General features: G+C 40.9%; 1 protein-coding gene across 1 annotated transcript in view; it reads right to left on the minus strand.

Annotated features, from left to right (window-relative positions):
- The window catches only part of LOC126144870 (Down syndrome cell adhesion molecule-like protein Dscam2), a 549,485-nt gene that overhangs the window by 206,362 nt on the left and 317,484 nt on the right, over positions 1 to 25,639 (minus strand). The window contains exons 15-16 of the mRNA XM_049915521.1: positions 9,481 to 9,629; positions 4,152 to 4,340 (exon numbers count right to left, since the gene is read on the minus strand). Of these exons, the coding sequence (XP_049771478.1) occupies positions 4,152 to 4,340; positions 9,481 to 9,629 (338 nt within the window). The remainder of the gene's footprint in view (positions 1 to 4,151; positions 4,341 to 9,480; positions 9,630 to 25,639) is intronic.

Below are 25,639 nucleotides of genomic sequence, written 5' to 3' on the forward strand. Positions count from 1 at the left end.
CAGGTTACTATGGCAACTCATAATATCTTCTTCCCGTTTCTGTCTTGAAATTCCCACTTTCTTCAGATCCTGTCACTTAGGTCGCTACGTTCTAATGGTTTCGGCGTGCGTGGCAAAAAATAATATTTTCTTATTTCCATAATCTCATGATCACATATACAAATTTTACTGTCAACATACTCGTCGATTAACAATGTAGTTGACTCAAAACACAATAAGTTTCTTCGTGTTCACTTAAATATGTAGCTTGCAGAGACCAATTAAATAACATTTATGAGAGAGGTGGCTTGACAACTATTCCTCTTCTCACAAAATCTGAACTATGCCTTGCCTTTAACAAGTCCACAATGTGAAAATCAAATGTAAGTGTCTTGAGTTCAATACATAATTTATTTGTTCACAACAAATACAGTTGTTACACCATCAAGGAATAAAGCGTGCTTGCTCCTTATACTGCACATACAGCTTCTATGGCATGAGCGACAAATACTTGTCCACGCCAATCGACAGTCACTATTGCAATATTCTTCTGATACAAGTCCATCCTGCACAAACATAAACCGGCGGCGAGGTAGACACATCTCCATTCTCTCACCTTCGTATTTAAAATATCAGGTGTTCGATACTGTGAAAAGCCGAGTGTCTTTGGAACGTACACTGAAATTCTTGAGGCACTACAAACTGTGGCAGCACATCTGGCAGAACATCACGTAACATGAGACAGTTAAACAGAGAGGCAGCAAATAATGTCATGTTAGGTGATCTTTGACAATGCCCACCCATACGTTGATGGACAATTGTTGCTGGTGGGCACCCAATTAAGATGGCATGGGGATTGTCCCTACTCCAGACATGGCTATTGCAGTTGTTGAAAACACCATCACAGGTTGCTGAGGCCTCATACATGAACAATACAAACTGTAAGAAGTTTGGCACTACAGCACTGCTGTAGATTTGCCACTGAAGGTCATCACATGACCACGTGGTATGAACCAAGTTGACAACCAAGTTGAGCACAGCATGTTTGTTTGGTGGCCTCAGATGTATGCTGTTTATCACCTGCTGCTTCTTCAAGTGAACAACAGACACCCGGAATCATTGTTAGAATGCATCAAAACTGCATGCATCATTGCAAAACACGCACTGAGATGGGCAGTCATCACTCTGAAGTTACTATGAGCCACTTTCTTGTCATGCAGTGTACATTCACAATACAATAAAAATGCATTTCTGACCCTTGTTTCCCTGTCTCAATATAATCAGCTGTGGATCCATAATAACCTGTTTCAGTTTGACCCAAAAGGTTTGATACACCATTTATACATAAAGTACGAGGACACTGAATGTGCAATTTTTTTTGTAAAGGGATCTATCTGGAATAAATTTCAGCTAGTAATAGGAAATACACTGTTCAAGAACTGCAAGAGGAGGAGGTATAATTGAAAATGGCCTGCAGACCTGGGAAGATGCCAGCTAGATTAGATTATGGTAAAAAAGATTCCAAAATCAGATAGTGCACTGTACGGCAGGCAGGCTGCAAATATGTACTCAGATCATTATTTAATAATGATGAAGAGTAGGTTAGAGATTAAAAAAATCACACAGAAGAATCAATGTGGAAATATGTGGAATTCTGAATTACTAAAGAGTGATGTGTGAGTTTGAAATTCTCCAAGTCCGTAGATACTGTGGTAATGTATACCACAGCAGGCATTTCAGTTGAACAGGAATATACATACATAAAAAGGGCTATCGCAGACGTTGGACAGTGAAATATTGGTACAAGGAAGGCAACTGTGAATAAGTCTTGGGTAACAGAGGAATTATCTCAATTGATCAGCAATAAAAGGAAGTACAAAATTGCTCAAGAAAAGACAGTAATACAGCAAAATAAGTGTTTTAGGAATGAAACAAAAATTAATTGCTGAGACACTAAAGTGAAATGGTTGCACAAAAAAGATAATAAATCAAACAGAAATGTTCATTAGAAGAATGTATTCAGCATACAGAAATGTCAAGACAACATGCTGTGAAATTAAAAGCAAAGACAATAACACCAAGACAGCAAGAGGAATGTCACTGTTAAACATAGAGGAAAGACCAGATAGGTGGAATGAATACACTGAAGACCTCTAAATGGTGGAGGACCTGCCTTATGATGAGATAGAAGAAGAAATGGGAGTTGACATGGAAGATGTGGGTGATCTATAATTAGAGTCAGAGTTTAGCGGGGCTTAAGAGGACTTGTGATCAAGTAAGGCAAGGCAATTTCTGAAGTCATTTGGGGAAACGACTGCCAAAATATTATTCAGTTGGTGTGTAGAATTTATGAGACTGGAGGCATACCATCATCTACACAATCCCTAAGATGGCAAGGGCATTTAAGTACAAAAAGCATCGTACAGTCAGCTTAACAGCACAAGCATCAAAGTGGCAGACATGGATAACATATAGAAGAATGGAAAACAGGATCAAATATCTGTTAAATGATCAGTGGTTTGGCTTAAGGTAAGATACGTGCAGCAGAAAAGCCAGTGTGACATTCTTAATAATGAAAACAAGACTTTATAAAAACCAGGACACATTCTTAGGATTTGTAGACCTAGAAAAAGCATTCTTTAATGTAAAATACAGCAAGGTGTTCAAAATTCTCTGATAAATAGGTTTAAGCTATAAGTAAATGCAAGTAATATGCAATATGTACAAAAACAAGAGGGAAAAACAAGGATAGAAGACCAAGAGTTGACAGATCAGATTAAAAAGGGTGTGAGACAGAGATGCAATCTTTCATCTCAACTGTTCAATCTACACATTCAAGAAACAATGGTGGAAATAAAATAAATGCTCTGCAGTGGGATTAAAATTCAGTTAAGCGAAGAAGTATTACATGGCCTGTAAGCAGACTAGAAGAAGCAAAGAGGACAGTCCTGGGCCATAGACATCTACCAAAACTAATCCTTAATTTGAGGAAGAAATACCTGAGATTGTAAATTTGGAACTCAGTAATGCATGGAAGTAAATCGTGGACTGTAGGAAAATTGGGGGGGAGGGGGGGGGGGGGGGGGGGGACAGAATTGAAGCACTTAGATGTGGTGCTATAGGTGGTGACCCACAACAGCAGCAATCTTGCTCCTTTACTCAAGAGCAACATCATCACATGATGCAACTTGGAATAAAATGTACAAACTACAGGAAAACAAACTGTGCTCCCAAAGCATGTGAGCACATTCAAATATTCACACTGTTTCAAGTAAAATGTAAATGTTGTGTGACTAGGGCCTCCCGTCAGGTAGACCGTTCACCAGGTGCAAGTCTTTTGATTTGACGCCACTTCAGCGATTTGCGCGTTGATGGGGATGAAATGATGATGATTAGCACAACACAACACCCAGTCTCTGAGTGGAGAAAATTTCTGACCCAGCTGGGAATCACATCCAGGCCCTTAGGATTGACATTCTGTCGCACTGACCACTCAGCTACCGGTGGCGGACACTGTTTCAAGTCAAAGACATGAACAAACCATGTAAAGGATGCAAGATACTTGATTCTTTTGAGAAATTACAAAATTAGTTTTACACAGTAATATATTACTCACAATTGGTGACTGATGGAGCAAAAATAATAGAAATAAATGTTAACTTTTGTGTTTTAATGGCATGGCTTGGTTTTATGTTTATGTGGGTTTGAATTTTAATAATATAAGCTTTTATCAAAAGTTCTAATGAGTGGTTACATGAGGAGGATTGCAGTGACTTCTTTTTAATGAGTTTGTCATCATAATCTGTCTACAGTCTATTTTCACTGTGTTCTAAGTTCTTCTAACAATAAAGTTAGTTAACATTAAGAATCAAAGTCAATATTACATTTTATTTCACAAAATGAGAGTAAATTTGTAACATTTAAAAAACTGTAATTTACACCATTTCATGGTATACTGTATAATGTATTCCAAACAGAAAGACACTAGCTCACATAAACTAATTCCTAATGGCTGTCTCATCCCTCATTTTAATGAGGTTGTCTAAGCATAAGGAAAATTTATACATTTCAGTTTAAACTGCTGCATTTTTAATCTTTCTTGTGGCTTGCAATGTTCCACCTAGGTTATCACTATGCTATAAGTACTCACTTCTTACTTGTTAAGTCAGCACCTGATGATGAAATGGAGACATTAACAGTGCCAATGTGATTCCAGTCATCAATGAGGCTAGTTGCCCTCTTGAACTGTATGAGATATCCCATCAAGCTGCTGTGTCCATCAAATGGAGGCCGCCATGACAGACGGACTGACCTGCTGTCTACCTCCACCACTTCAACGTCAAGTGGTGGGTCTGGTGGCTCTGCAAACAAAAACGTTAAATAAATGAATATATTTTGTGAAGATGATCACAATTATTATATAAGAAAATGTTCTGAGACACTAAAACAATCCCACAAAACTGTAAGTTAGCATTAATTCAACCACTTCAAAACAGAGGTATTTCATTACTCCTTCAGATCACAAAATCTTATCAAAACCTCTCCTGGACATATTAAATCCACAATTAAATAAACAAACTGGAGAATATTGAGTTGATTTAAGAGTAACAAATCCTATCCAGAGGAAATTCTAAACTTTAAATAAAAAATACTTAGTGCATCCAAATATTAAATAAAAAAAGGGTTGATATTTGTTGATTTTAAAAATGCATATGATTCCATAGATAGAAACTTCTTCCTCAAAACCATAAAGGACTTTGCTGCAGATAGGAAAACTCTGGAAATAACTACACAAACTCTTACAAACACATCATCAAAAGTTAAATTTCGTGGAGCAATTTCGAATTTCTTCTCAATTATATCTGGAGTCAGACAAGTGGACAACTTGTCACCAATATTATTCAGTTGTGTGCTGGAAAATAATTATAAGAGAATGAAAAATAGTGAAAAAAAAACAAAAAGTTAATTACAACGTAAAGCTGGGTTGATTGAAAGATGAAAGTAAATTGTCTGGCCTTGGCAGACCATCTCGTAAAAACAGATGGAACCTTAGAGAATGCAAAGAAAAGACTATAACTACTGAAGGAAATAGCTGGAAGGACAGGTCTACAAAAACCATTTGAAAAACAGAATACATGACCAATGTAAGTAACTCACCAATTGTTGCAACATCCAGTAAATAGACAAATTTAAATACTAGTTAGTTAGTTAGTTTCATGTTCCATGGATCATTTTCCACAATAGATTGTAATGATGAGGAGTGAGTCACTTTACATTCACATCACAAATTAATTTGTAAATATGGTCAAATGTTACTAAGAATTATGCAGGTGGAACTAGTATTGATGAGTTGGGCAGAGAATTACAGCCAGCTAAGCCCACAGCTAATATGTGTACAAGATGAGATAAAAATTGTAGCAAAAGAGGCAACAGAAATTAGGGAAAGATGTAAGGCAGAAATCACCAAGGTCAACACAGAATTAACAGTGACTGCTAGCACTGGTGACAACTAACAGAAATACCTTGGGTTACTTTATAATAGATAGATTGTACAGAAGGAAGCTGGATACCTCAGTACAGCAGTAAACACCATAGTATTAAATGGTTTAGAAGAAGTACAATCTTTTGATAGGAACTGCAACAGATTCTGATTGAAAGAGAGATTACACCCAATGGTTTTTCTCAGGTTCAAAAGAGCAATACCCCAAAAATGAGCAGTATACAAAAATGACAGATTTTACAGTGAAGTGTATGGATGAAAGAGCAGCCAACTGAAGGGATTCCCTGAATACAGGACGATGTACAATGAGTAGAGGAATACTGGCCACACAAAGTGCAAGAAGAGATCAAGGATGAACTAAGACTACGAGTATATAATAGACTCCAGACGCCCTATGGATTCCAAACCAACAACCTCCTTCATAGTCTCCATGACCAACTATATCCTCACCCACAATTACTTCTCCTTTGAAGGCATTACCTACAAACAAATACATGGTACGGCTATGGGCACCTGCATGGCACCATCCTATGCTAACCTATTCATGGGCCATCTAGAGGAATCCTTCCTAAAAACCCAGAATCCTAAACCCCTCACCTGGTTCAGAGTCATTGATGACATCTTTGCTATCTGGATTGAAAGTGAGGACACATTCACATTCCTGCAGAACCTCAACATCTTCTCCCCCATTTGCTTCACCTGGTCCTACTCAACCCAACAAGCCACCTTCCTAGATGGTGACCTGTGCCTCAGAGATGGCTACATCAGTACCTCCGTCCATATCAAACCTACTAACCACCAGCAATACCACCACTTCGACAGCTGCCACCCGTTTCATACCAAGAAGTCCCTTCCATACATCCTAGCCACCCATGGCAGTTGCATCTGCAGTGATGAGCAGTCCCTCTCTAAATATACCAAGGGTCTCACTGAAGCCTTCACTGACTAATTATCCTCCCATCCTTGTACAAAAACAAATCTCCCGTGCCTTATCTTTCCATTCTCCCACCACCTCCCAAAGTCCCAATGTCTGGCCACAGAGGAGCATTCCCCTCATAACTCAGTACCATCCGGGACTGGAGCAACTGAATAACATTCTCCCCCAGGGTTTTGACTACATCTCGTTGTGCCCTGAAATGAGAAATGTCCTACCCACTATCCTTCCCACCCCTCCTACCGTGGTATTCCGCTGTCCACCAAACATACACAATATACTCGTCCATCCTTACACAACCCCTGCTCCCAATCCCTTACCCCATGGCTCATACCCCTGTAATAGATCTAGCTGCAAGACCTGTCCCATACATCCTCCTACCACCACCTACTCCAGTCCGGCCACTAACATTACCTATCACATCAAGGGCAGGGCTACCTGTGAAACCAGTCATGTGATCTACAAGCTAAGCAGCAACCAGTGTGCTGCATTCTATGTAGGCATGACAACCAACAAGCTGTCTGTCTGCATGAACGGCCACTGACAAACTGTGGCCAAAAAACATGTGGACCACCCTGTAGTTGAACACGCTGCCAAACATGATACCCCTCATCTCAATGACTGCTTCACAGCCTGTGCCATATGGATCCTTCCCACCAACACCAGCTTTTCTGAATTGTGCACGTGGGAACTTTCCCTACAATACATTCTACATTCCCGTAACCCTCCTGGCCTCAACCTTCGTTAGTCACTGTCCTCACCCATCCAGCCCCCACCCTGTTCCAATTCCAGCACTACGCAGCCATCACTTCACCACCACACCCAGTCTTTTAATTTCTTTTATTTTTAATTCTCTCCTTTCCGCTACTTATCTCCTCCCTCCTCCACACCTTCTCTCCTACCCTCCGTCTAAACTGCATCACTTCACTGTCCGCCACTCCCACCATACTATCCCTCCCCCTCCCAGCCCCAACCTCCTCCTTACCCCCACGCAGTCGCCACTTCTATCATGCACTGGTGCTGCTAATCACAGTGTAGTTTCAGCTCTCCGAGACTGGAGATGTGTGTGCAAGTTGTGCTTGTGTGTGTGTGTGTGTGTGTGTGTGTGTGTGTGTGTGTGTGTCTGTGTGCATGTGTGTCTACTGCTGACAAAGGCCTTAATGGCCGAAAGCTATGATTGTGTGAATCATTTTATTGTGCCTATTGCAGCTCAGCATCTCCGCTATATGGTCAGTAGCAACTTTCCTTCTCTCATATTGTTACTTTACTAACTTTATCATACAACACGGCTACTCCTCTGAAGAGAAAGAATACAAACAAGTCTCCGGCACAGCCATGGGTACCTGCATGGCCCCCTCCTGTGCCAACCTGTTTACAGGCCATCTAGAAGGCACCTTCCAAGACTCCCAAAACCCTAAACACCCAGTCTGCTTTAGGTTCACTGATGGTATCTTCATGATCTGGACACAGGGCAAAGACACCCTATCCTTATTTCTTCACAACCTCAACACCTCTCTCAACTGCTTCACTTGGTCCTCCTCTACCCAGCGTGCCACATTCCTGGATGTTGACCCCCTCCTCTCTAATGACTCCATCCACACCTCTCTTCACATGAATCCCATCAATCACCAACAGCACCTACATTTTGACGCTGCCATACCTCCCCCACACCAAAAAATTTCTCCCATATGGGATAGTCATGATAGGACAGTGTATCTACAGTTACACAAATTCCATTGCTCTGCATGCTAGTATCTCATGAAGGCCTTCACAAACACTAGTCTGTAAACAAATTTTCCGTGCCATATCCCCACACACCCTCAATCCTCCGACTATCCCCAAGAACCAACAACTAAGGAGAGCCCGTTCAGCACTTAATACCACACCAGACTGTTACAAGTGAACCACTTCCTCAATCAGTGCTTTGATTATTTATCATTGTTCCCTGGTATGAGGGACATCCTACCTGAGATTTTTACCACCCCTACTAAACTGGTTTTCATTGCCTACCCTTCTCCACAACATCCTAGTTCATCTCTTCGCCCCTCCCAATTCCAAGCCCTTGGCACAGGGATCATATCCTACCACATCAGAGGCTGGGTGATCTGTGAAAGCAGCCATGTCATACACCAGCTCTGCTACAATCACTGCACAGCTTTTTATCTGGTATGACTACCAACCAGTTGTCCACTAGGATGAATGGCCACTGCCAAACTGTGGCCAAGAGCAAAGCAGACCAACCTGTGGCACAACATGCAGCTGAACGTATCATGCTTGATTTCAGTGGCTGCTTCACAAAACACCTTCTACCAACATACCACTGATCTTTTCAGCTTCTCTGCTCCTCTCATTTTCCATTGCCCCCCCCCCCCCACTCCATCCCCCACAGCCTCCAGATGCTGTGCCTCTTTTTGTTGTGCCCATCTGCAACTCAGTGTGTCATTTTTACAATGATTAGAAATCTATCCTTTTCATAATAATGTTGATATTGCAACCTGGGCTTCCATTGTTTCAATTTGGTATGTTTTAGAGGACAATATTACAGCTTTGGAGCTGCCTAATAAAATCGATGGTTATTAATTGATACCATAAGAAGAGAAATGTTAAAAGCATTAAATCCAATGGAATTCTCACTGTGGAATTCATTTACTATTAAATGATAATGCATAGCTATTTTCTACTACACGTCACATAATTAGCTGTAGAACCAGCCATATGATTCTTTCCAGATTCCTTTATTTCCTTAACAGCAAGAGCTTTTATTAAGTGACAAAAAAGAAGAAAAAAGTGAAATGATTGCAATGTTAATCAAAAATTCAATTTACAAAGGAATTAAAGACATTAGCTGCCAATTGTCTTTCATTCCTTTGTGTCTTGATTCACAGTGGCTGCAGGATCAAAATGGTGTCTGTTCTTCCGGACAGGTCTGAAAGAACAGATGCCAGATTCTGACTGTCTGAAGCAATCTTTTGTTATGAAACTTCTACTCTCTTTGTAATTACAGCAGAATTAATACTCACATGGAATAAGTTTTAACAATAGAGAACAAAGTCGTAAATAAACTTACCTTGGATAGTTAAATGGACAAGCAGCTCACTGTGACCAAACACGTTTCCTGCTTCACATACATAGAGGCCAGAGTCCTGTCTGTCTGCCTGGTCAATCACCAGCTGAGCCTGCAGTCCTATGGCTGTCTTCATTTCTGACATACTTAGTCTGGAAGTAATGTGAAAAATTACAGTCACTAGGATCACATTAAAAGAAAGTAATGACCACATAAGAAAGTGAAACACTTACTTCAACTAAAACATAAATGGAGATCACCAACGCTAAAGAACAGTACTTGCCTGTTGAAAATTACATCTACCTATATACTTTAAGTGATGCCACATGTTTGAGTTACTTCCATTCCAATTGCATACGAAGTAAAGAGGGATGACCGCTTAAATGCCTCTGTGCACGCTGTAATTAGTCAACGGGAACAGAATGTAAGCAGCTGAAGAATATCTCTGGATTCTTCACTTAATACTGATTCTTGAAACTTCATGAGTAGGCTTTTGATGGATAATTGACTTCTATCTTCAAGTGTCTGCCAACTTAGGATACTTAATATTTCCATGACAGTTGCCATGAAGTTAAACAAACTTGAGATGACCTGTGCTGCCCTCCTTTGAATATGTTCAATAGCCCCTGCTTGTCCTATTTGGTGTGGGTCCCAAATACTTGAGCAATGTTCTAAGATTGGACACATGAGTGATCTGTAAGCAGTCTGCTTCATAAACTGATGGAATTTTCCCTATATTCTGTCAATAAATTGAAGTTTGCCACCTGTGTCTCTTAAGTCTGAGGATGTGTGACCATTTCATTTCATATCCCTGCAAACTGTTACAGTCATGTGTTTGTATGAGATGGCTTATTTTAACTGTTAACTCATTGATGTTGTACTCAAAGAATACTAAAGGGCCATTCAATAAGTAATGCAATCCATTTTTTTCTAGGCTAATTTCAGTTGAAAAAAAAGTGTAATTTGTTGTGAGAATTCATGAAATATTCCTGCTTCAGTCCCCATAGTTTCATGATGTTCTGATAAGTGCTGGCGTTATGCTTAGTCTTCAAAACAGCGTCTGTAATGGAGGTGGATTCCATACACAGAGCTGTCACTGAGATTCTTTTGGTGGAAAACCAGAGCATCACAGATATTCACAGGTGCTTATGGAATTTCTAGGGAGACCTGGTAGTGAACAAAAGCATGTTAAGTCACTGGGTGAGGTGCTGTCACTATCACAACAAGGTCACGCAAACCTGTCCGATCTCCCAAGTGCCACACACAGCTGTGATTCCTGTAATCTTGGAAAATGAGGACACTCTTATTCGAGGTGACTGACAGGTCATGAACAAACACTTACATAACAATGTGAAGCCTCACAAAAGTCTCTGTACCCATGAGGAGCTCACAAAACTTCATTGGACTGTTCTCCCTCATCCAACCTGCAGGCAGCTCTCACACCATCCAGCTTCCACCTGTTCAGCCCATTGAAGGATGCACTCCATGGGAAGCTGTACTTGGATGATGGAGAGGTTATTGATGTAGTACGACATTGTCTCTTATGTCGACCAGTAGACTGGTACAGGCCCTCCCACCTAAGGTGGTGTAAAACCATCGCACTGAATGGAGATTATACTGAAAATAGGGCTTTGTAGCCAAAAGAATGAGGAATGACAAGATACATTGGAATCCTGAATAAAACTAACCTGCTTTCGGGAAGAGCCAATGGCCTTGCTGCAGTGGTAACACCAGTTCCTGTCAGATCACCGAAGTTAAATGCTGTCAGGCTGGGCTAGCACTTTGATGGGTGAGCATCGGGTCTGTTGACCACTGTTGGCAAGTGGGGCGCACTCAGCCCTTGTGAAGCAAACTGAGGAGCTACTTGATTGAGAAGTAGAGAGTGGTCTCGTAAACTGACATATGGCCAGGAGAGCAGTATGCTGACCACATGTCCCTCCATATCCACATCCAGCGACACCTATCGGCTGAGAATGCCACAGCTCATGGCCTGTTCAAGTGGAATTTAGTTTAGCCCTTTTTTGTTCCCCCCCAGAAAGAAAGTAGTGGATTGTTTACGGAACGCCCCTCATACACTTCTTTTTAATTTTATGGTGTGCACAATTTGACATTTCTAAATGTTTAAAATGAGTTGCCAATCTTGGCATAACTTTGAAGTTTTATCAAGATCTGATTGGATATTTGTGCAGCTTTTATTAGTTATTACTTTCTTACTGATACATGCATCACCAACAAAAAGTGAGAAGTTCTATCAATATTATCTACTAAAGTCCACATCATGTTGGAAGGTGGCCCAATTTTCAACCATTCCGCACATCCCCCTCCACTAGCCATTGGCAGCCAATAACATTCATTCTCTTTGTGAGCAGCTAGACAGCGAGAATGTCACTCCTACGTGCTGCACTGTTGTCATACTTTGCAACAACCGAATAATGCATTCAACTGTCAATGTTTCCTTTGTATTCTTTTTTTTTCTTCTAGCAGTATAGGCATGTATGTGTATCTTTAAATGTTTAAGAGCAATTACAAAGAAGCCAGATGACGGCATTAAATGTGAAGTGCTTCACAAGCAGGCAACAGGGATTACTTACCACATTTATAACTTTTTCAAACGTGAATTTGAAAACAGGTTTTCTTCTGTTGACATTTGAAGACACAAGAATGGACTCCAGAGCCATGTTGTGTTGGCAAGAGAACTGTAAAGACAATTGTAAACGAAAGTGTCAGAGCTGTAGGGACCATAGAAAAAGTTGGTTTCGTGTCAGCTGGAAATCATCGAAACTGCAAGGAATGGATGGTTTTAACAACAATGTTTTAATGTGCTCCATGTAAATGGTGAATGCCTGACATCACAAAAACATGTTACACTAATGCAGGAGAAAATTAGCTTCAATGGTAAGTGCTTCGTCAATGTAAAGTATTTTAAAAGATGTTGGTTCCTGATATGTTAAGAAGAGAGTTTTTAGTTCACAGAAGTGAAATAGGTGCAGCATGAACTACACACTATATAAAGATTCACGATACAAGAGAAGGAGGTAGTTCAACAGTGAATTACCTTGATGAAACATGGGTCAATTAGAATCATTCCAGGAAGATCTGACGGAAAATGAGGCAGTTTTAAAGTTTCCACAGGAAGAGATTCTCAGATAATTGTTCTGCATGCTGATTCTTCTTCTAGTTTTGTTTCTGAGAGTAAACATGTAAGAAAAACAGCTGTGACTACTACTCGGAAATGAATGCTGTCAGTTTCATGACATAATTCACAATTCTTGTCACACCTTGCTTCTTAGTAGGCCATTGCCAGTTATAATTCAACTGTTACAAGGAAAACACCAAGTATAAAGACTAGAAAAGCAGATATTTTTCCTTGGATTAAAAATAAAAATATTAAATACAGTATAAACCAGAATCGTACCTATCTCCTGCAGCTCGTTAGTTTATACAAGTCACTTGACAGAGCATACAAACTTGACTTGCTTGCACGTGAATGGGGTCACAGTTTTGCATTTACCCATGTGTCACTGTCAGTGTAGCACTGTGGAATTCATTTGTGCAAAGGATAAGGCTATGTGGAGGAGGGGGGATGGGGGTGGGGATGGAGGTGGGGGTGGGGGGAACCCACCCACCCACCCACCCACCCACCCACCCACACACACACACACACACACACACACACACACACACATTCAAAATAACATTCACTGAATCGCTTGTACATGGGGCAATAGACAACGTCCGACCTGCAGCGTGGGCACAGTGTGCGGCTTGCTGAAAAGTTTCAGAAAGAATAATTTGACAGGGAAGTGATGATAGATATAAGCCTTGAACCTATCATTGTAAATTTACAGTCAGTCTGTTTAGAAACAGATTCAAATAGAAGTGACGGTGGTATTGCAATGTATACTTTGTAACAACGTGATAATATTTCTTAGTTTTAAAGACTCGTTCTTTAAAAATGTGTTTGTCAGCATATCAGTTGCATACATAATAATGAGAACTTCCTAGCCTTTTTGATTAGGACTTTGTATCGTTTGAATTATGCAGACTATAATGTTCAACATACTGCCCAAGGAGAAGTTGAGCTTCTCTCACCATGTTCCTTGCTCTAATAACATATGAGAATGCAGCTGGATAAGTTCTTCAAAAGTTTGATATTCAGAAGTGTCAACCCCTGCCACTTCCAAGGCATAAACTGGATAAGGCCCTAAAATGACAGTAACTGTTACTTGTAGAGATATAGGTGAATTTCGATGTTATCGGTCATCATTCCCTGGAATTATTTGCAGATGATGGTTAATTGTTCAATGTCAAATGAGTTAGTTTACACTCATAATGCCCATTAACAGCAAAAAATATGAAATCTTACTGACCATTTTTACAATAGTCTTTTCACTAGTCTTTTCTACCACTAATTCTTTTTTATGCACAGTGATTACACTTACTTACAGTTAAACACATCAACATACACATCTTATACACAGTTTTAAAAATTCTATTGAGTAGAAGCAGTTGTCAAGCAAATATAATGATTTCGGTTTGTGCTTGAAGTTAATTTTGTTGTGTATTAAATTTTTACTTATAATACAGTTCAAACTGCAATAATTGATAATTGTTGCATGCAGTTTCAAAGATCTTGTTGTTAGACAATTCTCATTTTGAGAAAAATTGTACTTCTCATCTTCACGAAGCTGTGTCAGCTGTTCTTGCGTATCGACGTCAAGTAGAGTAAATCTGTGGAGCAGTACACGCAATGTCATCAAGACGTGAATTAATATTTCTCTCATGACGACTGATCAAAACTGGTTTTAATATTTTGGAACTCCTCCCATAGATTTGAATGTGTAATATGATGTACCGCAGACAAATGAGCCTGACTGTTGTCTGCAGCAACACAGTTCGGCAATGTGGACTTTGTTTGCCCGCTGTCTGCTACTAAGCATGGACAGTTCTCACCCTTCACTGCTTCGCCCTCTACGCATGGAAGCACCATCTTACATGACACGAGCTATAAATCATTGTAGTAATGAACAGCAATAGTCAACACATTTCCTTGGGGCAGGCCTGAAATTACTATTACATCTACCAACAACTGTCTATCTAAAGTAATATTCTGCATCCTCTCTACAAGAAATCATCAATCCAGTCACAAATTTCGTTTGAAAGTCCTTATGAGCACACATTCATTAATATGCATTGGTGTGGTATTGAGTAAAATAGTTTCAAGAGTTCAAGAAATACTGCATCTCCCTTACTGCATTGATCAACGACTTTCAGGATGTTGGTTGGCTTTGAAGGTGTCATTCCATTTTTGAAGCCTTATTATGTTTGAGCTCCGGATATGATTCTACGACAGACGGCTGTCAGTGAGATTGGATAGTAGTTTTGTGGATCACTTAACTGCTACCCTTCTTATAGATGGATGTGCCTGTGCTTTCTTCCAATCAACTGACACTGGAAAACAGTTTTTTGTTCACAGGATCTATGGTATATTACAGTTAAAATTGGAGTTATCTCTGTTGTAAATTCTGTACACAATCTGACAAGATTCCCAGTGTCTCTGGAATCTTGTTGAGTTTTTATGACTCTACCTGTTTTGCAATGCCATATAATTCATCTTTGCAGTGGAGTGAGAAGTAGTTTGGGGCAGTCCATCTGTATCTTCCGTAATAAAGGAACAACTGAAAGTCGGGTTCAGCACTTCTGCTTTAGCTTTGCTACCTGCAATTCCAGTTTCTGTGTCATCCACAAGTGTCTGGGCACTAACGTAGATGTCACTGAGCGACTTGACATGTGGCTAGAACTTCACTAGGTTTTATAAGAGATTATTTGACATGATTCTGTTGAGCTAGTTGTGGAAGACATCATGTGTTGCCCTATTGACAGCAAAATGAATTTTATTTAGTGTCTCTCTATCAACAGCCTTTTGCTTTGTTTCCACCTATTATTCATAATACACAAGAAATGTATTTGCAGTTGGAATGTGGATGACCATGAGCTGTGTAATGGGATGATGACGTGAAAATCTGTGCCGGACTGAGACTCGGACCCGGATTTCCCGCTTATCATAACCAGTCACCTTACAAATATGCTATCCTAGCATGACTCATGACCACACCCAAATTTCTATATGACATCAACCATGTATCTACAACTTGCACTTGTACATCCATTATGTACATTCGTGAACAAGGGACACATCTCACTTGAAAGTCACTTGCCCGGTGTCAGCAGATAAATATGATATTGCAATGGGCGACTGTAATTCTGAATTAGATGCAGTGTGCCTTCAGACATTCATGGATGTCCAAAGAACAGCTACTGTGGTGACTACAGCCATTATGAAATACAAGAAATGTATTTGCAGTTATGAGTATGGACAACCATCAGCTGTATAATGCATGCATGCATGACCAAAGGAATATTGCATCATAATTTGGATTGACATGGGCACTGCAGTACCATATTATTCTCTGTTTCTTCAGAAGCTTTTTTACAACCACTGTGTAACAAGGAGGGTCTCTCCCATGATGAACTGTTCTATTAGATAAATATGTGTCCAGTGCATGGTCAACTATTCTTTTAAGCTTGAGTCACAGTTCTTCTATGTGTTACTGTTCAGAGATAAATGTTTGGGACTCCTCTTGGAGATGTGACTCAACTGCCGCTCTACTCAGTTTACTGAACATGTAAATCTTCCTACCTGTTTTAGCTGCTCTTCGTACTTTAGTAAGCCTCATGATCACTGGTACTAGTTTCACTATGCTCATTGTCAAAAAGGTCAGGTCTATTTGTTGCCATTATCTAATATGTTACCATCATGAGTGGGTTCCTGAGCTATCTGTTGTGGAAATAAATGATTCAGCAATTAACTGTAGTGTGTGTTACCTTTGGTGCAAAGTTTCATCTCTCTGTCATTTTGTTTTGTGCAGTAAGTAATAAAAAATAATTCTATAAACTTAAATGATTTGCAGATCATTCTAAGTGGTATACAAGCCTTACCCTTGTAAATAGTGCCCAACAATGAAGTAACAAGTATCATTATGGACAATTTATTTTGTGGACTCTTAAATATGACACTATAATGCAGGACACCAAAACCTGCTGCATGCCATCGACAATGACATTCACAAAAATTGCCACGAAATGCAGTGAACACATTGCAGTGCATAGAACTGAATGTTAAAATACTGCAAAATCACATGTCAGTTAAACAAATGTGAACAGCAGAGCTGATTACAAGCCAATGTGCATTTGATCTTTCTGCTACACTAGGTCATGTTAAGCCAGATTTGAATATGTTGACTGTCCTGGTGATTTCTTCCACATATGACACTGCACTGAGGGGCAACGAGCTGTCTGTCTGTCTGTCAGCTCAAGTGGTTATTCCCTACTGTGTTTGCAGTTACACGCCCTGCCATTCCTCAATGATCAACCACAAATTTGGCTCATGATCACAGAAAATATTTTTGGACTCCAACAAGTTACCGATGATCATGAACAATTTATGCTAGTGATCAGCAGTTCAGATCAAAGGGAGACAGTATTGGTGTCAGACATTATTATGCACTCTTCACATCATCAGGCTCACCTCACCTCACTTTAAAAGCTGAATTAATTGCTCACTACACTAAATTGCCAGACGAAAGGCTCAGACACGTCCTTGCGAATAAACAGGAGGCAACAAAACAACTTCAGAATTTTGATGGCATCTACAAGGTATGATAGACATAACTGTTTTGGATAATTTGTTGATACATATTTGGCAACAGCAGCTACCAACACAGGTGCAAGATGATCAGACATTACGCAAGTTGTCAAAAGTGGCTGAGAGAGTGTAATGGTGGAGTCGAACAGCAACAGTTTCCAAGACATAATCAGCAGATGATGAGCCACTTGATCCCACCCAACAGATGCCAAACTTGCCTGAAGAGATGACACCACACTGTGCCAACATCACACCATGCCACATGCTGAACATAGCTGCAGGACTCCACAGTTTATGTGCCAAAGATGAGATTCTACTTCAGGTGCAGCAACAATGGGGTGAACCTACTAAACAACTAAAGTCGCAGCCCACAACAGTCCTGCAACCCTAAGATCAGCTGCAGACTGGTGGGCTTTTTAATTAATGTCTGCTGGTATCACCGGCAGTTTTCTCAACCAGCACTGAAATACACAAAATCATGCACCTACCCAAACTAAGGGGGGGAGGGGGGGTTAGCCATGTATGGAAGTGAAACTTGGACGGTAAATAGTTTGGACAAGAAGAGAATAGAAGCTTTCGAAATGTGGTGCTACGGAAGAATGCTGAAGATTAGATGGGTAGATCACATAACTAATGAGGAAGTATTGAATAGGATTGGGGAGAAGAGAAGTTTGTGGCACAACTTGACCAGAAGAAGGGATCGGTTGGTAGGACATATTCTGAGGCATCAAGGGATCACCAATTTAGTATTGGAGGGCAGCGTGGAGGGTAAAAATCGTAGGGGGAGACCAAGAGATGAATACACTAAGCAGATTCAGAAGGATGTAGGTTGCAGTAGGTACTGAGAGATGAAGAAGCTTGCACAGGATAGAGTAGCACGGAGAGCTGCATCAAACCAGTCTCAGGACTGAAGACCACAACAACAACAACCCAAACTAAAATCATGATCAGGATTATGCAGCAGTTTGAAAGTTAAACAGTAAGCACTACCAGCCAAAGATGTATGATAATCAACAGGTGGAATGTCATCACACTGCAGTAAATGAACTGCACCACAACAGTTGGTACATGCACAGCGGCAATTTGATGTTGACATAATGTCCACAAACACTGCTGCCACTGGCACATACTACTGCTTCAATATGGTTGTATGTATGAGGCACATTGTCTCAGATGTCAACACACTCCCAGCCCAATGTGCATCTGATGATAAGCCAGATGAACATTTGTGCCTGAAAGTACACAACTCAGCAATTTCCACCTACAGCCACAAAGTGCTGACTTCATACGTAGGATTCACCACCCCCTTCACATGGGCATTTGTAGTTGTTGAGCCTATGTTAGGTGCCGATTTCCTTGCTCATTATGCATTAACAGAGGATTTAAGGAAATATGATTAGAAAATACATTTGACATCAGCACAATAACTAGTCTAGCACAGTACAGAGAACAGAAAATAACAACCTACAACAACCCAGAGCATACATTACTCATGAGCAGGAACTAGGAAAGCACTGTCACCTCAACCAAAATGTTACAGACAAATACATAGAAGCTAAACATGCTAGAGATTAAATCTGAACCCCTAGAATGTGAACTAGAAGACTTTTCATGATGAAAGGACAATTTCTGTGCTTTGAAACTTAAACACTATGAGAAATAAGGGGAAGAGGAAAAATTCTCTCATGAAATGCACATATCGTAGTGGTAACAGTGGCCAGGCATCAAAATTGGTTAGGAAGAGGCAACAGAAGCAGACATATACGTGGTACCATGGTGATTACGCCATACATCATAGCAATAGCAGAGGCCAATAGACAGCATATGATATGTCATGGGAGTCACAGAAATAGTTTCCTGCTCAGTGTATGAAGATCAGGACACTTAAATTGAAGAAACTGGACAAGCACATGCAGAAGTTCTTCACAATGAGTTACAGAAAACTTCCATACGAGATGGACATTGGGGCATCATTAGTAGAAATGGTGTATGAGGAGCCAGTAGGTCTTCCTGTAGACTATCTCACACCTGCACCACTGCCATTATCGGCATATCTGCCACAGTTGGTGCAACAGCTCTGAGTTTGCGTAGCCAAGATCCAAGGATCACCTGCTTCAAGCCATGGGGAACATCCATTTCCATCTGCAAAGTTTTAGACTACTGAACTCACATCATCACATCAGATAATGGTTCCAACTGCCATATGCTAGTACCTTGCCGGTGTTACAACATGGAAATCATACCATGGAGATCTTGCAAAATGGTAAAAGCACAGTGGTCTCATGCAAGCAAGTCAAACCACTATGGGTGCTACCTTCATCCTTACATCAAGCCAGTACCATAAGCCTCACCATGCCTGCAGATACCTGTGCAGACCTCTCCTGTGATTACTACTTGTCTTATCAGCTAGCAGCCACAATGTCACCATTGCTGACAGCTGCACCGATGTTGCAGCCAGCAATCTGCACAAGATCCAGCCAGCAAATAAACTTTAATCTTCAATGATGGTAGCACAATTGCACAACATATTTACCAGCAAACTGATGTTTCTATCTATGACATATAAGTTTTCTACAAGAACAGCCGCATCTTAATCTATGCTTAGTTAAAACATTTTTGAAAGATATTTTAGGTAAATCTTCTAAAAAATTGTAGAGTCTGCTTTTAGTTGCTAACTCTTGTTTATTGCGGAGTCAAGGTACAACCGGTTTGACGATAATTATTCACATCTTCAGATTAAATTAACAATGTAAATATGAATTACAGGCCATTAAGTGAAAAAACTAAAATTGCCTACTATGAAGAAGATAGAGAAATACTCACTTGGCTGGAATACACTATGTCATTAAACCAATATGATCTCCCAGCATTCTATAAGGCACATATCATAGCATCATCAGAGGCAATGGTAACCCTAAAGCCGTTGGCACGCGGACTGTGCATCCGAACGTTGAGCGTGCCAAGTTTCTGATGTCATAGTGTGGAATAGCAAGTTCGAGAATCTTTCCGAACGTGCAGAGTGCTATCTGGCATGTCAGATATTCTGAGCGTGTGTCTGAGCATTGACCAATGAGATGGCACAACGCCAACTACGTCACACGCACGCCGTCTCCCTTCAGTACAGATTTATGAGGTGCCATATTGGCATTCATTTCAAGCCTATATGTATATATACCGTTTCTGAGCACCAGCAAATTGATAATCACTGGAAAATCCATTGTTAGTTGTGTGATTCGTTCCAATAAAATAATGAGAAACATCAAATTCGTGGCAAAAGAATTATTGTAACTTGCGTATTATGAGAGTAGGCTATTTGAAGGCAGCGACACACTGAAGATCCACTCAAAACACACTGTTCTTGGTACAATTTGTTATAATTAAATTCCAATTAGTAACATAAATATCTACAATTAATGTTTTCAGTAATGGATAACATAATATGATTAAGTATAAGGAGTATGTTGTTGGTTTAGTGTAATGTGTAGCGTCTCTGTCCGATAAAGAGTTTTTGTTGAGGCTGTGGTTCGCGTCTTAACACTTCCAATTTTTTTCCCCTAACATTCGCGTTTTTATTAGGTTCTGATACTTTATTATTAGTTTAATATAAGTATATGCTATAATATTTGATGTTATGTAAATATAAGTTCACCTTTTTTTTTGAGGGGTGACTTTGTTCGATTGGCTTAACCTACAGGGCAGCTTGCACTACTTATATAAAGATATTTTGCTCCTTTTTCTTTTACGCTTCATAATTCACATGTTGCAAAGATTCTGCTACTGGGTAGGAACAGTGATCAAGTAAGACTGACCTTGGGGTTTTACTAAAATGTGGGAATGATGAAATAATGTTTATCTTATGCGGAGAAGTATTCCAAATCTGTACCGCACTATTTGTAATGGAACTTTTATAAGCCTGTGTCCTTATTGGTTGGACATGGTACTTTCCTTTTTGTGGACGATGGAGGAAATGTGCATTTTAATAGAGCTAACGTGTTAATTTTACGCACACCCGTTGAGTGAACAGTGTGATTTACAAACTAGAAACATCCCTCAAACTGTCACTGGAGTGCACTGCGATCACGTATACCACATTGGGGCCCATGTACCGTATGCACAAGTAGCATCATTCCTGAGCGTTTAGCAGCATTGAACTTGGCACGCTCCACCCAAACCAAATGCTCACTGGTCAGCTCGATCTGAGATACAGAGCCAATCCCTTCAATTCCAATTGTTTATTCCCTACTTTATGAGTAGCTCCTCTACAATAACAGTTGCAGTATCTCGTACTCACTGTAATCTGACTTTTTGTTCTCATTTACCTAGTTCTACTATACACTGTTAGGTAGCCTATTTCCCTTGCCAATTTTAACTGTTCCCCTATTTTACCTTGCAATCATAATCATTTATCTAGTTTAACAATGGAAACTCCAAGATGGAAAGTAACAATATAATGAAAATGACTATTCACCATAAAGTGGAGATACTGAGATGCAGAAAGGCACAACAAAAGACTGTCACACAATTAACTTTTGGCAAACAAGGTCTTTGTCAAACTTAGACAACACACACACACACACACACACACACACACACACACACACACACACCTCACACCAACATGACAACAGTCTCTGGCAGATGGAGCCACACTGTGCACAGCAGGGCAAGGCAACAGGGTGGGGGTAAGGAGGAGGCTGGGGCTGGTAGGGGGAGGGATAGTAGAGTAGGGGTGGGGAGTATACAGAGATAAGGTGGAGAGTGGGGCAGCTGGATGCAGTCGAAAATTTAGATGGGGTGTGGGGAAGCTAGTGGAGGGTTAGCAGAAAAGGAGTAAAAAGACTAGGTGCATTGGTGGAATAGGGGGCTATGTGTAGTGCTGCAATGGGAACAGAGAAGGGGCTGATGGGTAAGGACAATGACTAACAAAGGTCGAGACCAGGAGGGTTACAGGAACAGGATGGTCCAGTTGTTTATTGGCCACAGTTTGTCGGTGGCCTTTCATGCGGGCACACAGCTTGTTGGTTGCCATGTTCACGTAGAATGCAGCATAGTGGCTGCAGCTTAGCTTTTAGATCCTGACTGGTATCACAGGCAGCCCTGCCTTTGATGGAGTAGGTGATGTTTGTGACAGGACTGGAGTAGGTGGTGATGGGAGGATGTATGGGACAGGTCTTGCATCTAGATTTATGACAGGTATATAAGCCATCTGGTTTGTTTCAAGGTAATGCCTTCAAAGGAGAAGTACTTGTGGGAGAGGATGTAGTTGGTCATGCTGATTAGGAAGGAGGTGGTTGGTTTGGAATCCATTGGGCATAGAAAAAGATAGTGTTCAATAGGGGTAGGACATGGGCATTAGGGGTGTTAGTGTAAAGGGAGGTGGCAGCAACAGTGACGAGCATGGCATCATGTGGTAAAGTGAGTCAGTGAAGGAAATGGTTGGAGGGTTGGTTGTAAGTAATAGGCTGAAGATGTCTACAAGAGCAGTGATTCTCTGGAATAGTAACTGGCTGCAATGGGGCATCCTGGGTGGTTGGGTTTATGTAATTTAGGAAGTGTGTAGAAGGTAGGAGTGTGGGTGATGGGATGGGTGAGGAGAGAGATGGACTCTGGGGAGAGTTTCTGGGATGGGCCTAAGGATTTGAGTACAGACTGGAGGTCCTTGAGATTGCATGGCAGGAGAATTTCAGAAGTGGAAAGAAGGTGTTGCAAGGAGGTTTGGACCTGCTTGATATGGTTTTGCGGAGCTATGTTGGTGGGGGCTAAGGACTGGCAGAATATGAAAAGATGGAGGTCATTGTGGAAGGAAGGGTTGCAGCCAGAGATGGGTAATTTGATGGTAAGGCCATCTGAGGGGATTCCATGAGCTAAGCAACAACGTGGGAACAGTATGTAGGACTGGGTTCTACTAGGAATAAGGAAACTTTTCTGCACTGGTGCAAATGGAAGGCATAATAATCCATGGTGGTAGAAAAAATGCAAAAGATACGCAAATACCATATAATTATGTCAGACAAAAAATTTGCAGAAATACACTCAAACAAAAAATTATGAAAAGGAAGAAACACAGGGAAACAGGATGGAATCTGAAGGAGTAGGCCAATAATGAGAGGCGATAACCAACTAAAATTGGCATGAAGTCACAGGGAAACATTCCACTTGGGAAAATATATATATAACAAAGGTGCTGGCAGGTCGATAGACACACAAAAAAACACAAACATACACACAAAATTCTAGCTTTCACAACCAACGGCTGCTTCGTCAGGAAAGAGGGAAGGAGAGGGAAAGACGAAAGGATGTGGGTTTTAAGGGAGAGGGTAAGGAGTCATTCCAATCCCGGGAGCGGGAAGACTTACCTTAGGGGGAAAAAAGGACGGGTATACACTCGCACACACACACATATCCATCCGCACATACACAGACACAAGCAGACATTTGTAAAGGCAAAGAGTTTGGGCAGAGATGTCAGTCGAGGCAGAAGTAGAGGCAAAGATGTTGTTGAAAGACAGGTGAGGTATGAGTGGCGGCAACTTGAAATTAGCGGAGGTTGAGGCCTGGCGGATAACGAGAAGAGAGGATATACTGAAGGGCAAGTTCCCATCTCCAGAGTTCTGACAGGTTGGTGTTAGTTTCCGGGACTGGATCAGACTCTGAATGTGGCTCTCCAGCAGGGATACGGCTTCCTCAAATCCTGCCCTGAAATGAGATCCATCCTTCATGAAATCCTTCCCACTCCACCAAGAGTGTCTTTCCGCCGTCCACCTAACCTTCGTAACCTCTTAGTTCATCCCTATGAAATTTCCAAACCACCTTCCCTACCCTCTGGCTCCGACCCTTGCAACCGCCCCCGGTGTAAAACCTGTCCCATGCACCCTCCCACCACCACCTACTCCAGTCCTGTAACCTGGAAGGTGTACACGATCAAAGGCAGAGCCACGTGTGAAAGCACCCACGTGATCTACCAACTGACCTGCCTACACTGTGAAGCTTTCTATGTGGGAATGACCAGCAACAAACTGTCCATTCACATGAATGGACACAGGCAGACAGTGTTTGTTGGTAATGAGGATCACCCTGTGGCTAAACATGCCTTGGTGCACGGCCAGCACATCTTGGCACAGTGTTACACCGTCCAGGTTATCTGGATACTTCCCACTAACACCAACCTGTCAGAACTCCGGAGATGGGAACTTGCCCTTCAGGATATCCTCTCTTCTCGTTATCCGCCAGGCCTCAAACTCCGCTAATTTCAAGTTGCCGCCACTCATACCTCACCTGTCTTTCAACAACATCTTTGCCTCTTTACTTCCGCCTCAACTGACATCTCTGCCCAAACTCTTTGCTTTTACAAATGTCTGCTTGTGTCTGTGTATGTGCGGATGGATATGTGTGTGTGTGTGTGTGTGTGTGCGCGCGAGTGTATACCCGTCCTTTTTCCCCCTAAGGTAAGTCTTTCCGCTCCCGGGATTGGAATGACTCCTTACCCTCTCCCTTAAAACCCACATCCTTTCGTCTTTCCCTCTCCTTCCCTCTTTCCTGACGAAGCAGCCATTGGTTGCGAAAGCTAGAATTTTGTGTGTATGTCTGTGTTTGTTTGTGTGTCTATCGACCTGCCAGCACTTTTGTTTGGTAAGTCTCATCATCTTTGTTTTTAGATATTTTTTCCCACGTGGAACGTTTCGCTATATTATATATATATATATATATATATATATATATATATATATATATATATATATATATATATATATATATATATATATATATATACCTAAAAACAAAGATGATGTGACTTACCAAATGAAAGTGCTGGCGGGTCGACAGACACACAAACGAACACAAACATACACACAAAATTCAAGCTTTCGCAACAAACTGTTGCCTCATCAGGAAAGAGGGAAGGAGAGGGAAAGACGAAAGGATGTGGGTTTTAAGGGAGAGGGTAAGGAGTCATTCCAGTCCCGGGAGCGGAAAGACTTACCTTATGGGGAAAAAAGGACGGGTATACACTCGCACACACACACATATCCATCCACACATATACAGACACAAGCAGACATAAGGTAAGTCTTTCCGCTCCCGGGACTGGAATGACTCCTTACCCTCTCCCTTAAAACCCACATCCTTTCATCTTTCCCTCTCCTTCCCTCTTTCCTGATGAGGCAACAGTTTGTTGCGAAAGCTTGAATTTTGTGTGTATGTTTGTGTTCGTTTGTGTGTCTGTCGACCCGCCAGCACTTTCATTTGGTAAGTCACATCATCTTTGTTTTTAGGTATATTTTTCCTTCATGGAATTTTTCCTTCTATTATAACCATATATATATATATATATATATATATATATATATATATATATATATATATATATATATATATATATGTGTGTGTGTGTGTGTGTGTGTGTGTGTGTTTGTGTGTGCTGCAGGCCTGTGGATGGATAAGGGTCAAAAGGGGAAT

Source organism: Schistocerca cancellata, chromosome 1 (genome assembly GCF_023864275.1).
Source record: "Schistocerca cancellata isolate TAMUIC-IGC-003103 chromosome 1, iqSchCanc2.1, whole genome shotgun sequence".
NCBI lineage: Eukaryota > Metazoa > Arthropoda > Insecta > Orthoptera > Acrididae > Schistocerca > Schistocerca cancellata.